Below are 14,335 nucleotides of genomic sequence, written 5' to 3' on the forward strand. Positions count from 1 at the left end.
CTGGAAGTATAAATTTAGAAATTAAGAGTATCTAAAATGTAAGCTCCACAAGAGCAGGGACGTTGTCTGACTTATTTACTGATGGATTCTCAGGACCTGGCACTGCACCTGGGACATGTATTTGAGAGATGTATAATTCGTGAATGGTAGCTAAAACACCAGGAAAATATACAAGGGGAGAAAAGAAAAGGCTTAGAAACACCTGCATTTAAAGAGTCATTTGAAGAAGAGAAGCCAGCTAAAGAGATTGAAAAGGCATTCCAAGAAGGTTAGGAAAAAAGATTGGTATCATATTTTTTACCTGCGTAGTGGACATCACTGTTTATGACTATGCATTTATGATGTATGTATGAGTGAATACAAGTCATAGACAGAAACAGTTTCAAAAAAGAGTATGTGGTCAGGATTGTTTACATTGCAGAGAAGTCAAGTAAATGAAAGTAGATAAGTATCCCTTGACATTTGTCAGAGCCATTTCATTAGAGTTGTGTGCTGGATCAAATTTGGGGAGGTCAAGGAATTAGAGACTGCTCTAAAGGAAATTAGCGAGGGGAGATGGTAACTGGAGAATACTTGTTTATAATGTTTATAGACTGAGGCCCAAAACTACTGAAGAAGAATTTGAAAACCCCAAAAAGAAAGGAATGATTGATAAAAGAGGGTCCCAAAATATGCGAAAGGAATGGGACCAAGAGCACAAGAGAATAGACTAAACTTCCTTAGGAGAGAAGTCATCATCTGAAATGGAAGAAAGGACCGAGGGGCTGGGCACAATCATAAATACATTTCTAGTTTAGGACAAGAGAAGGCAGAAAATTGGTGGCATTCATGCCTGATCACCTCTTGTTCTTTTCCCAAAATGGGAGGAAAGGCCATTTGATCTATGACTGAGTAGAGTTCAAGAACAATGATTCAGTGTTTAGAATGGAAGAAGGAGCTGAGAAGTTGGCAATCTGTTATGGATATAATGCACTTTATTTTTCTAGATGTTTTATGCCTAATGGTTAAGTCATATGACTGACTTTCGTGGTGCTCACGTTTATGATTTTAAAATTGAAAATGCCAAGAATTGGGTGACAAGAACTACAAGATACAGCAGTTATTTACAGGTGTTATGTTAATAATTAATCTTTTCCCTTTAATTTTAGGTCCTCACACTTCAGCAAATATAGGTGTTCTAAGTAGTTGCCTGGACTTAAGAACAGTAATCCCTGAAACTTCTGTATCCAGTACTGTTTCCAACGCACAAACTATGGTAACCCAGCAGACCATTAAAACTGAATCATCCAGTACAAATGGGGCAGTTGTTAAAGATGAAACTTCACTAACAACATTCAGTACCAAATCTGAAGGTTTGAAATGTGTTTCACATACTGTATTTTGAACCATTTTTGTATATAAATTCATCAAACGTATTTGTTTTAGATGGGAATTGCATTTCATCTTGGATTGAATCAAATATAAAAAGATAAGGCATTTCAGTTAAAATCATTATATAATATATTCTCTGCTACCTTACATAAAATAGTTAAATTAGCACACACTGTAATACAATCAGAATATATCTTTCCTACCATAAACTTATTCAGCAAAATTTTTTTTTCCTTAGAAAAGATTAGTTCTAGGCTATGGAGTAACAATTCTCCCAGCCTGATTGATTTCTGGTTTTGTAAATTCTTATTTTATTCTTTTGCAATAGGAATTGTGTTTCACGTTTGGTGAACATTCTCTGAAGTTCCAGCTAGTCATCAAATCCTTGAAAAATGAACTTTGTGAATTAGTTCAAGTTAGAGGGTCCATATTTCCAATTATTGTGATTTTTTGTATATTTATAAATTATATTTTAATATATCTGTTTGATAAGTGATTATGTAAGTCTTATCTGATGAATTGTTTAATTTTTAGTTGATGAAACATGTGCATTACCTGCAACTAAGATCAGCCGTGTAGAGGCACATGCTGCAGTGATGCCATTTTCTGTAAGTATATTACCTGGAGATGATATATGTTTACAGATGGTTAAATATGCTTTAAACGCTGAGCACCTTCAACATAAATTCAGGAAAAGACTCTTGGGCATCCTCTAGTAATTATTTGACATAGATTGAAAAATGAAGGGTTAAAGAGAAAACTGTTCACAGTATAATGTTAAGTGGAAAACTGTGGACAAAAAATAATATGTATACTGCATTCCCAATTTTATTAAAAACACACACAGTGCGTACATTCACACTCTCACGTGAGTCCTCACACGTCTGCACTACGATGCTAGATGACTTTCTTCAGGTTGTGGGGCCAGAGATAATTTTCACTTTCTTCTTTATGCTTTCAGGATTTTTCTGTAATAAAATGTTACTTTCATAATCAGAAATATGGGTGTATACATACATATGTGTATATATTGAAATTACATTAATGGTTTAAAGAGTAAAAGGACGTGTTATAAAACATAAAACTTGAATGGCTTTCTTGCTAGCCACTTAATAGGAGAACAAGAGAATATTGCAATACTGAGTTAGGCATACCTGTAGGGTATCCCAACAGTCTCTGACATTGGGTTTTTTGGTGGAAGGCCAGAATAAGTCTGCCTGGTACCAAATTTAAATGCTAGGAATGTGGGCTTCCCTGGTGGCGCAGTGGTTAAGAATCCGCCTGCCAATGCAGGGGACACGGGTTTGAGCCCTGGTCTGGGAAGATCCCACATGCCACAGAGCAACTAAGCGCGTGCGCCACAACTACTGACCCTGCGCTCTAGAGCCCGCGAGCCACAACTACTGAAGCCCGCGTGCCTAGAGCCCGTGCTGCACAACAAGAGAAGCCACCACGATGAGAAGCCCGCACACCGCAACGAAGAGTAGCCCCCGCCACAACTAGAGAAAGCCTGTGCGCAGCAACGAAGACCCACCGCATCCAAAAATAAATAAATTAAATAAATAAATTTTAAAAAAAAAGAAAATGTCCATTTAAAATAAAATAAAATAAATAAATAAATAAATGCTAGGAATGTGCCTCACAAATAGTATACTAAGATTGTTTCACTTAGATGAATACATGTGTTTGTGTATATCTTTAAATTTATTTTTAAATTCTCAGTCATTTTAACTTTATTGCTATGAGCAAGAGTTTTTATTTGACCTAAAATTCACCTTTTAGAATCTTCAAGATTAGTCTATAGTTTTAGTTTTCTTTCAGTCATGATTTTATGGCTTTTGATTGTGTATTTACCTTCATCAGCTTTCACCTTTCCAGAATGTTAAGTCCCAGTGTTCTTAGACTCTTCTCAGAGAAGAATTATTAAAATGAATTTTTCTCTCTTAAATCTGTTTTGCAATGCATCAGCCAGAGTGGTATCTGTTATTTCAGTTGGAGCCAGTTGTTTTATAAAAGTTGTTGAAGAGAGTTTTTACAACTTTAAAATGAAAACAAGTTTAAAGCTATTCCTTTTCTAAAAACCTTAAAGACTCTTCTAGTTAGCTCACTTTGTCATGTGTGATAGCCTAAGTAACAAGTAATGTGAATTATAAGCATGTACCTCTGCTGTTATATATTCAAGACAGAAATAAATAACTGAAGTGCACATTTGTTTTGAGCTTCTGGAAACAGTGTCTCATTTATAAAGAAGGTGGCTTAAAAAGGTTAGTTCCAGGGATAAGTATAATTCACTTATCACTAAAAGTAGCTTAAGGTAGAGGAAGTTTATTAGTCTTAAAGCAAGGTAAAAATGTAAAACTGTTTAATCTGTTCCTCTTTAGTATATAATAAATTATATTCAAATTGCATTTTAGTTTTGAACATTTTTTCTCCTTTTAGGTTTGGAGAATCACAGGTATTTCAAGTGCAAAGGTCACTGAATTTCTGCTAGTTGTTTTTGAATCTAGAAATAAGCCAGCTTGGAATGAATTTTTCCTTATTTGCTCCTTTTGGAGCAAGTTGTAGTGTCACATTAAAGGGATTATTACATTTTCTGAGAGAGTCTCTGAAATGACAATGTTCTATAAAACAGCTGGCATTTTAACGTATCACTGATTGGAAAGCATGCTAACTCCAGCTAGGTTGATAGCACAGAGCTACTGACTTGGAGAATGCCTGTCACTCCCTATGTTTGAATTGGCAACCCTGTTTCACTGTCAGTTGACCTAATCTGTTAAGAGTTTATTTACTTATGAGCTATTAATTGTGGTGTTTACCCATATACCTACTTGTAGATCACTGCATGGATTTATTAAATCTTGAAATTTCTTGTATGTTCAGTAAGAGTCTTCATAAATTTTTCTTTCTCTGAAATTAGAAAGAGACTCCTTCAAATCCAGTGGCCACAATGAAAGCAGGAGAACGACAGTGGTGTGATGTAGGCATTTTTAAAAATAATACAGCTTTGGTGAGCCAGTTTTATTTGCTGCCAAAAGGGAAGCAAAGCATCTCAAAGGTAGCTATTGACATACTTTCTACACTGTTAGTTATAAGCCTCAAGAATGAGATTTTAAAAAATAATCCTGATTCAGGACATTCGAATGAGTGAAATTGGGATCTGTTTACAATCTATAATTGAGAGTTCTGTATATAGCTATCTTGTATTCTTTTTTAAGACTCTTTTTATGGAATATATCACAAGCAGGTTATTTTAAAAAATCTCATACAATCACTGGGCTGGATTTTGAGTCATAAATGATATGGTCTGGCCAGTACAGATAAAGATTTTTTGAAATATCTCTAATTGTGTTACCTGGTGTGTTTAAAGAATGTTTAAAGAACATTTTTTTACTTAGAACTTTTGTTATTCCTAATTTCACAGTTTAAAAAATTTAAAAACCCCTACGCTATTGAATACAATCTAACTTTCCCTTAATTCTGAAGTCCCTTAAAGAGGACCTCATATATATAGATGAGACATTAACCCTCTAAGAATTATGAAATAGATAACAGCTCCAAAGCATATTCAACTAATTTTTTTCTGGAATGGGGAATTTCAGAGTGGGAATTGCCAAAGAAATACATATTCAGTTTGAATCTCCCAAAGATCTTACTAATGGGAACTATATCATTTATCATTATATTTTAGTTTCTCTAATATTACTTCTGGTGTCTCACTTTTACATATTGAATTCTTCCAATTCTTGACAAAAATAGATATCCTAGTTAATAATTTGTTGGTATTATGCCTAACAAAATTTCTGGCTGTAGTTTGATTTCATATACATGGAAATATCCTTATCTAAGGGCCTAGTAGCTATCTGTTTTTCCCAAAAGAAAGAAAAGAACATAAAATTTAGAGCCAGTAAACTTGAATTTGAATCATTAGTTCCAGCACTTGACAGTGTGACGTTGGACAAGTCACTTGTTTAACCTTGCTGAGACTCAGTTTCCTCATCTGTGAAATGGAGATGACCTAACTCCCTTAAAAAAATGGGATGGTACATTGGTGGTATAGCGAGAGTTAGGGAGAATATGTAAAAATTGTTTGAAAGTTGTAGATGTTATGATCTTCTTACCCAGAGTATGCAGTCCAATTATTTAATTTAACATTTTTTCAGCATCTGCTGAATATTAATTATTAAAATGCTCTGTACTACGTGCTAGTCATTCCTTTTCTATCAAGTTTGCTTGCCTATGTCCAAAGGGTATTGTTCCTGGCTAGACTGTTTGACAGTAAATTTTCTGAGATTTCTACTCCACGTTAAGTTTACATGGAGATAGTTGTTACCTTGTTTATAGTGGTCAGTTTTTTTCTATCTCCATACTCTTCATGTGCAGAATACCCTAATATTTCTTTTTATAACCAGTGATTCTCAACTGGAAAGGCACTTTTCCTCTGGATGAGAATCACCAATTTATGGGCTTAGTTACTTTTGTTTTGGGGGAGGGGGGGTTCATTCCATGTATGAAAGAGGAAAATAGATAATGTGAACTACAACCCTAAAACATAATTCATTCTTTAAAAGTTTTGTTATTTAATGAAAAAATAATTAATTGCATCTTTTCTTTGACTTTTGCATATATTACATTTTAGATAGGAAATGCAGATGTACCTGACTACAGTTTGCTTAAGAAACAAGATCTTGTTCCAGGCACAGGATACAGATTCAGGGTTGCTGCCATCAATGGTTGCGGAATAGGCCCTTTCAGCAAAATCAGTGAATTTAAAACTTGTATTCCCGGTTTTCCTGGAGCTCCTTCTGCAGTCAGAATTTCAAAGGTGAGACATCAGGTCAAGACTTAATGATTTAAATTACTGAAACTTTGTACATGAAGTAAAACTATCAGTTTAGAGATTCTTGTTAGTGTCTGATGAAATGAGAGGTATCTAAAAGGGGTAGATTAAAAATTTTTTAAATATTTTTCTCTGATCATTCATGATATTTTTAAGGACCAAAATTTCAAGCAGAATTACAGCATCCAAATTTTACAAAGTCAGGGAAATCTGTGTATGCTTCTTAATATTAGCTTTGTTCTTGTTATTATGGAACCAAAAAGTTTTGTGCTGGAGAGTTTTAATAGAACACATTTAATTGGACTATATTTTATCCTAAGGTCCTACCCCTATTTAGAGAAGATAAGGTCTGCTTTCAGATAAGAAAAATCCCTTTCTTGGGGTAGTACAGGCGGACTTTTAAGCCTAGTTATGTTTTTTAAAAGGGCATGAAGTAAACACTGTAGATCCAATTAAGATTAGTTTTTAAAAATCAACAGTAAAAGTTCTAACATCTAATGCAGTTACTTTAGTGAAAAGCATCTTGTGTTCAAAAGATAGACTCAACATAATAAGTGAGATTAGAGAAAACTTCAGAACTTTTACCTGTTTTTGTTTTTGTTTTTCCCCCTCTCTTCAAGAATGTTGAGGGTATCCATCTTTCCTGGGAACCTCCAACTTCACCTTCTGGAAATATTTTGGAATATTCAGCCTACTTGGCTATCCGCACAGCACAAATACAAGATAATCCAAGTCAGCTTGTGTTTATGAGGATTTATTGTGGTCTAAAGACATCATGTATAGTAACTGCTGGGCAACTTGCAAATGCACATATTGATTATACATCCAGGCCTGCCATTGTGTTCAGGATATCAGCAAAGAATGAAAAGGGATATGGACCAGCTACACAAGTTCGATGGCTTCAAGGTAACAATAAAAAAGCACCTTTAAATTGATTTTTTTTTTTAACTGAAGCTATTGTGATGATTATTTATTAGTAACTGGTTTTGGAGATTTGTCATTTAAAAGAGTATTCTCTGACTGTATTTCTAGCAGTTATGAATTTGAGTTTGTAAGTTGTTCTTAAAATGTATTTGCTCAATTCTAGATCCAAATAAAAGTAGAAAAGAAGCAAAGCCTCTCTGAAAACTAGTATATGAATTCTTCCCTAAAGTTATAGCTCTTTTATAAAGGAAAATAGTAAAATTAAGATAAAAGCTAGAAGGCTTTATTACTCCAATATCTTTTATAAAGGCCATGTAACTCAGTCATCCTAGAGTTATTGAGATGATTCTAGTAACTGGCTGTTGTACACTGTGCTGTCTTATATAGTAAATGTTCTCTACATTGTAAAGGCCCTGTCTTTGAGTACTCCCTCTAACTTTATTCTATATGAGCAGTGGTCCTCTAACAACTATCTTCTACTGGATAATATTTGTAATACTGATTTTAGTAGCCATTTGATTCATTTCTTTATCTACAGTTAGCACAGAGCTTAAGAAATTAAAAAAAGAAAGAGGCAAGTTCAGAAACTCTGCTTTTGAATTTTCATCATTTTCCAAGAATCATGGCAACATACAAAAAGAATAATGGGTTTTCTTAATTCATACCAGGTTGATATATTGGAGTATATTTTTGGCCAAAGCACTTAACTTATCTGGCCCTCAATTTCCTGATTAATAGATGAGGGAGTTAAAAGAGTTTACCTTTAAGGTCCCTTTCAGCAGTAAAATTCTGTATGTTCATCAGAAGTAAAGTATATCCCTAAACATTTCAACATCTGTCTCAATGGATCTAATTTTGCTTTTGCTGAAATTAAAATGTTCATAGTTTAAAATTCAAAGTTAAAGTATGTCCTTCTTATTGAAGAAAGAAAGAAGCACCTTAACTGGACATGAGTTTTGAAATAGTGTTTTAAACATTTGTAAGATTTTTGTAAATGCTCTAAATGTTTTATTTTTGCATTGTTTTTACCTTGAAATTGTATAAACTTTTTTACAACTGAAATATAAGCATTAGACAGCTTACTCAGGTTCCATTACAACCTTAAAGATGCATATAGGCATTATGGATACTCTGCTACAGGTAACTTGTTTTAAACCTTTTAGACATTTCATGGTTCCACTGCCTATTCGAATCTGGAATGAATATACAGAGCAATAATTGCAGAAAAGATATTTCAGACTAAGAGCTGCAGTAACTGCAGGGGCACAGGTCTGTCGTTTTATACCATGTAACCTTATGCCAGTTTAGGTTGACTGAGTAGCTATGTCCTCAAACTTCATGTATAATACTCCAAGCAAAGATGGATTTAATTGTGCAGAATTGATATATATGTATGTTCCAGTTACTAATTTAAAAGTGTATAGAATATTTTAATATATAATTTTTGTAAAGAACTGGGATTTTTATACTACAGTATTTGTAATTAATGTGTCTCACTAATTTTCTCTTGAAGAAAATATGCAAACTGTTAGACACATAATGAGTGATTTCCAAACTCTAAAGGTAAAATAAATGCACTACTGTGGTGTTGTTAGAATACCTTTTTTGTGGCTATATGAATCCTTAATCTTTAAATGTGTACTTTACAAACAGTGTTTACAAGGAGCTTCTCTGGTTTGTTATCCCAGCACCTCCCTTGGTGAGAGCTTCATTCTGCATTTGTTTAACTCATATGCTTTGCTTTTGGCATATGCTTGCTTTTTGCACTAGTAGAATTTTAACTTACCTCATTATTATGTTTGTAATCATTTGTGTAGCTTCCATAATATGTCTGATATAGGCTAAAGAAGTACTTAACCAAAGTTAAAATAAATGGTAAGCAATTTTGCACATATTAAATGCTAGGGTTTGTTGTGTATATGTGTGCGTTTAGCTACAAAAAGAATAAGAATGGAAAGTTATAGTAAGTATGTGTTTCAAGCCCAATCATTTTAATGATCTATTTGCTTTATTAGGAAAAGGTCTGGCTTTTAACCCTTTATTCTCTGCATTAATTAACAATTTGCATCTTGAAGCACTTCTCTTAATGACAAGGAATAAGTTGACTTTAAGCAAAGAATAGAATATTTGTTTGAGTGTGTACATTTATACCTACTTAGTATTTTGTTTAGTTTACTTTGTTTAAATATCTCTTCTTTTCTAGACTAGGAGGTGAATATGAACCTGTGGTTCTAAAATATGTCTTATTTTCTAGAGAGAAAGGCAGTCTTTCTATACCAAGGGATTTGTTAAAATAACAAATGTTTTTACTTTGAGAATCAGCCCAGTTTCTTACCATTTTTTCACATTTGTACATTAAGTAGTAATCACATTTATCTCTTTGATAAATGATTGGTGACTGAAAGACGCCATTGGGAAATCTCTGTGGCTTTGACATTAATAGTTAATATGAGATCATTGAGCTATGTGTTTATGAATAGAATGGATTGGGATAAATAACAAGAGAAGTGCATTTAGCTTCTATGATTTGCACATTTTCTAAGTGAAGATCCCTTTGTGTAGCAGTGGGTTATAACATGCAGGTATCTTTCATAAGAGGATTTACCCTGAGTTAAATTACTTTCTTTACTCCTCCCAGCTGGATAAGCAATTCAGACGTACAAGTCTTTGTGCCATAGTCCTCTTCCTGGACTCTGCAGATTTGGTTCACATAGGTAGTAAAAAGATTTTGCTGTTGCATGCTCTTAGAATTATGTTTTCTAAAGTATTGTATTGGCTTCATTTTAGTTTAGTAAACTGTTTGGCAACTTAACTAGAAATAGGGTATTATAAACCCACTTTTATCTGCATTAAAAGAAAAAAAAACAGGAATAATCCGATTGCATGTATGAGGGCCCCCTGCCCTATAACCCAATTGCATAAATATAATCATCTGTAGGAAGGTGAAACTGTTGATCCATTACTTCAAAGCCTTGTAGACTAGCAAAGATTTGTTCCAGTTAGACACATGGTCTACTATAACTGGGGATATTTTTATTTTTAAAAATTGCAGCACTTGTAGCATAAAAATAACTTGTAACATTGGATATGGAGAGATTATTAGTATTTAAAATTACTGTAGTCATCTGATCATAAATGAAGTAGGTTCAAAATAGACTTGGTCCTTGACCATTTAAGGTATAACTGACAGTTATGTTTTCCAAGACTAATTTTAGGCGGTTTTATGTATTGTGTACCAATGACATGTAAAATAAAGCACCTTTTCTACTATAAGCAATTACAGGTGTTATTTATTTTGAACTACATGGAAGAAAAATTAGTGGTGGCAGAGTAAATCTGTAGAAATGCTGATGTTATATCATTCACTTAAAATGATATAGGCAGGCTCATAAAGAATGAACTGTGTCTAAAAACTTGTTTATTGAGTGGATTGTGTTTGGGAGTCATTTTCTGATAGAAATGTAAAGCCTATCTAACCTTTATTGTAACTAAACTAGTATGCTTGAAAGTAGAAAGGCAGATGGCTCCAAGAAACAGACTAAACTTGTTGTCACCTTTTTTTGGTCTTTTTTTAGTCTTAATTTTTTTTTTCTTTATGCTTTTCATTTTAATTCATAGCAGCCGGTCTTCTGTCCTGCTACTCCATCAAAATGGCTCTAGCAGAGGTCAGGGATAACGTCTCATTTCCCAAATCCATTGAATTCTTTCATTGTACTTAATCTTGTCATTTGAAACTTTAACCACTCCCTTGACACTTTGACGTTTTTTTAGTTTCTGTGGGACTGTGCTCTCTGTCTTTTTGTGCACCTCCTTCTGTCTGCAGTCCCCTTTTCCACTCCCACCTGTCTCCATTCATATTTTCAAGATTTAGGTAAAGGTCGCCAACCTGCTGAAGCCTTTCCTGACATACTTCATTTCTAGGTAGATTTGACCCCTTTTTCTTATGCCCCTACTGTCCTTTGTTCAATCTTCTGTCATAGCAGCCTAAAAGCTCTTGCGCCCTTACTCGTTAGCGTTGTTATTCCTCTCCCTCTGCCAGACGGTCAGAGACTGGGTCTTTATCTCTCTTCCATATCAGCCATTGAGCTGCTACTTAAATATTTTAACAAATGATTAAAGAAAATTGCACCTGTACATCTCTCTCCATACTCTCACTCCCCTTCTCAAATTGGGTCAAAGTGAGAGGGAGGCTTTGAAAGGGAAAGAGATTTTAGCAGATTTAATAAGCCTCTGGAGGAAATACAAGCTCCACCTTTGTCTTACCCTACCCTGCTGTTACTTAGGTTCCTAAGAGAAGTTCTGGGATAAGTAAGAGATATGTCACATATTTATTAGGCTAAAAGGGATTTAATATGGGTGTATATAGATCTCAAGAGGAATTCTTTGATCTAAAAAGATCTGAGAATTTAGTGAGACCGGTGGGCATTGCTGGATAATGATTTTTAACATTGGATGATCAGGAAAATGAGCTAAAAATATTTCCAAAGTCAGTCTCTCTGATTTCCGTATAGGAAAGCCATGGACAATTGTCTAACTTTAGAAGAAGCTACCTACATATTTAATATGTAAGCACAGGGAGCTGCTGGAGGACACAGAGCACCAGCGTTAGAACCTCACTGGAGTCTGTCAGGTCACTGTTGTCACCTCTAAGCTTACAGGACAAAGGATTCTTACACTACTGGAAAACAAGATGACATTGGCACACCTTCTTTCCAAGTTTCCCAGTTATAACTGGGAGTCCTTATATATTTCTGTAACTCAGAAAAAGACTTTTTAGAAATCATGCCTGGAAAAACATGAACTACAACATTCTGGGGAGAAACAATTCTATAAACCGAATGATGAAGGAAAAAGCTATACCAGCCTCCTTATTCAAAATAGATCTCTATATCTTCTATTTCTATATCTATATAAGGTAGCATCTAGTGTTTGTTTTTGAGCATAGGGTAACTCTGTCCGCTAGTAAGTCACGGTCCAAGAAATGCCCACCTCTGACCAAGAGGATTATCCATTCCTCCTCTGAAAAGATGGACTGGAAGTTCCCTACGAGCTTGAGGAAAGCTCCCTCCCTATTTCTCTGTTTCTTATTGGAGAAGGAGGACAAAGCTGCAGGTATAATAATTACATCCGATTTAACAAAGCTGTGGGTGTGCCACTGAAGGCGTCGTAGCATGTAAGAGAGGGGGCAGGGCTCTGGAGGTCCAGCCAACTGCTTGATCCGAAATCATCCTGCTGCCAGTTGCACTTTAGCACCTCCTGGTGACATTGTCCATTCCAGCTTACATATGGGTAAGATTTTGGGTCTTTTGTAACAAGCAGCCTAGGATTTTTAAAATAGCACAACGATGTCTGGAATTTTCTGAATGTTTGGAACCTAGTTGAAGAGATTGGACCTGAAGGATACACTGTCTGCTCTCCATTTCCTGAGAATGTATTGCCAGCCATTTGCTGCCGGGCCTAGTCTGCCTCTTGCACCACCTCCCTAACCCAAGATAATAACTTTAGCCTGCCTTGTTGGGTACGAGGGATGGATCCAATGTTTCAAGATCTTTTTTTTTTCAAATTTCTAAATTGTATACCAAATTGTATAGCTAATCCCCTGAATCAGGTGAAAACGTACCTTAACTGTGCCTTGTTTAATTTGCAAAATGGCACTGTTGGTGATGACCCTGGCAAAGATATGATTGAAAAATTATTATGACACTTGTGACCAACCTGGGCACCTGTTATTGACCAATGTGGAGAAACAGTCAATAGCCACCATGCACTTTCTGTATTTTTGGATTGTTTAACACATAAATGCACTATTAGGAGAATGTGCCAAAGGGAATTTGTACTTCGGAAAGTCAACAGAATTCAATAAAGAGGCAGTGTCTCGGTTTATTTTGTGATTTGTATCACTTATCATTTCATTCTCCGCTTTATACAAATAATTATATACCCAATGAACAACATAACCAACTAACCAGAATCATGCCAGTGGCTGAACCAACTTGGCAGAGCAGTGCTATAATACTGCCATCTTGTTAGATTCTAACCCTCTGGGAACCCAGTTAACTTCTGTGAAGAATAGCCCATATTCATTCCTTTTTTCATATTATTATGTACTTCTTCCCCACCAGTTACAATAATTGCCTGATATGCAATGCAGAACAGTGGCTGAAATAATCGGATGTTCCCTCTCTTTGTTGATGAAGTTATATCATGTAACCTTATATCCTTTTTCTTTTACAATGTTTGTTGAGAATAAATAAAATGATCACACATGTACTCAATCTTCAGCTTAAGAACTAGAATACCCTCGGATGTGTAGAATTACCCCACTCTGTCTTCCTTCCCCACATACCACATGAGGTAAACATTATTCTGGATTTTTTGGCAGTAATTCCCATGTTTTTATTTATGGCCCTGCCATCTATATTTTGTATCCCTAATAATATATTATTTAGATTTACCTGTTTTTGAACTTTTATGTAAATGGTATCATGCTGTATGTATTCTCCTGTGACTTTTTTCTGACACTGTTTTCGAAATTCTTATCCATGTTTATGCATGTAAGTGTATTTCATCTGTTTTTCACTACTGTATAGTATTCCATTGTATGACTATACCACAATTTATTTATCTATTCCTCTGTTCATGGAGATGTGGATTGTTTTCAGTTTTTGGCTATTCTGAATGATGCTGCTAGTGAGCATTCTGCCAGTTACAATGTAAGCTCCGTGTGGGCAGGGATTTTGTCTTTTTTGTCTGATTTTGTCTGTTTAACACATTCACAATGTCTAGAACAATGCTGGCACATGGTAGATGCTTAATAAGTATTTGAGGAATGAGTGAATCCTCGTACATGTCTCCTGGTGCACATGTGCAAGAGTTCTCTAGGGCAGTTGTTTTCAAAGTATGGTCCAGGGACTCTTGAGGTCCCTGAGACCCCTTCAGGGGAGTCTGTGAGGGCAAAAGCATTTTCATAAGAATACTAAGACATTATTTGTCCTCTTCACTCTCATTTTTCACTTTTAAATGTTTTCCAGATATATGATGACATCATCACTCTGACAGCTTATCAAGTGTGTGCCTATATAGTTTTGTTTTGAAAATGCCTGTTTTAATTTCTAATATGGTAAATTTTGATAACTATAACCCACATGAACAACAGCTCTTTGAGGTCCTCAATAACTTTTAAGGATGTAAAGAGGTTCTGGA

The 14,335-nt window shown here is 34.9% G+C and overlaps 1 protein-coding gene across 2 annotated transcripts in view; it reads left to right on the plus strand.

The window, feature by feature from the left end:
* The window catches only part of HCFC2 (host cell factor C2), a 47,841-nt gene extending 34,191 nt beyond the window's left edge, over window positions 1-13,650 (plus strand). For both annotated transcript variants that reach the window (XM_059936778.1, XM_059936777.1), the window contains exons 11-15: window positions 1,149-1,352; window positions 1,906-1,979; window positions 4,289-4,426; window positions 6,008-6,193; window positions 6,829-13,650. In XM_059936778.1, the coding sequence (XP_059792761.1) occupies window positions 1,149-1,352; window positions 1,906-1,979; window positions 4,289-4,426; window positions 6,008-6,193; window positions 6,829-7,143 (917 nt within the window). In that variant the 3' untranslated portion in view covers window positions 7,144-13,650. The remainder of the gene's footprint in view (window positions 1-1,148; window positions 1,353-1,905; window positions 1,980-4,288; window positions 4,427-6,007; window positions 6,194-6,828) is intronic.
* Window positions 13,651-14,335: the final 685 nt, after the last annotated feature.

Source organism: Balaenoptera ricei, chromosome 10 (assembly GCF_028023285.1).
Source record: "Balaenoptera ricei isolate mBalRic1 chromosome 10, mBalRic1.hap2, whole genome shotgun sequence".
Classification (NCBI taxonomy): Eukaryota; Metazoa; Chordata; class Mammalia; order Artiodactyla; family Balaenopteridae; genus Balaenoptera; species Balaenoptera ricei.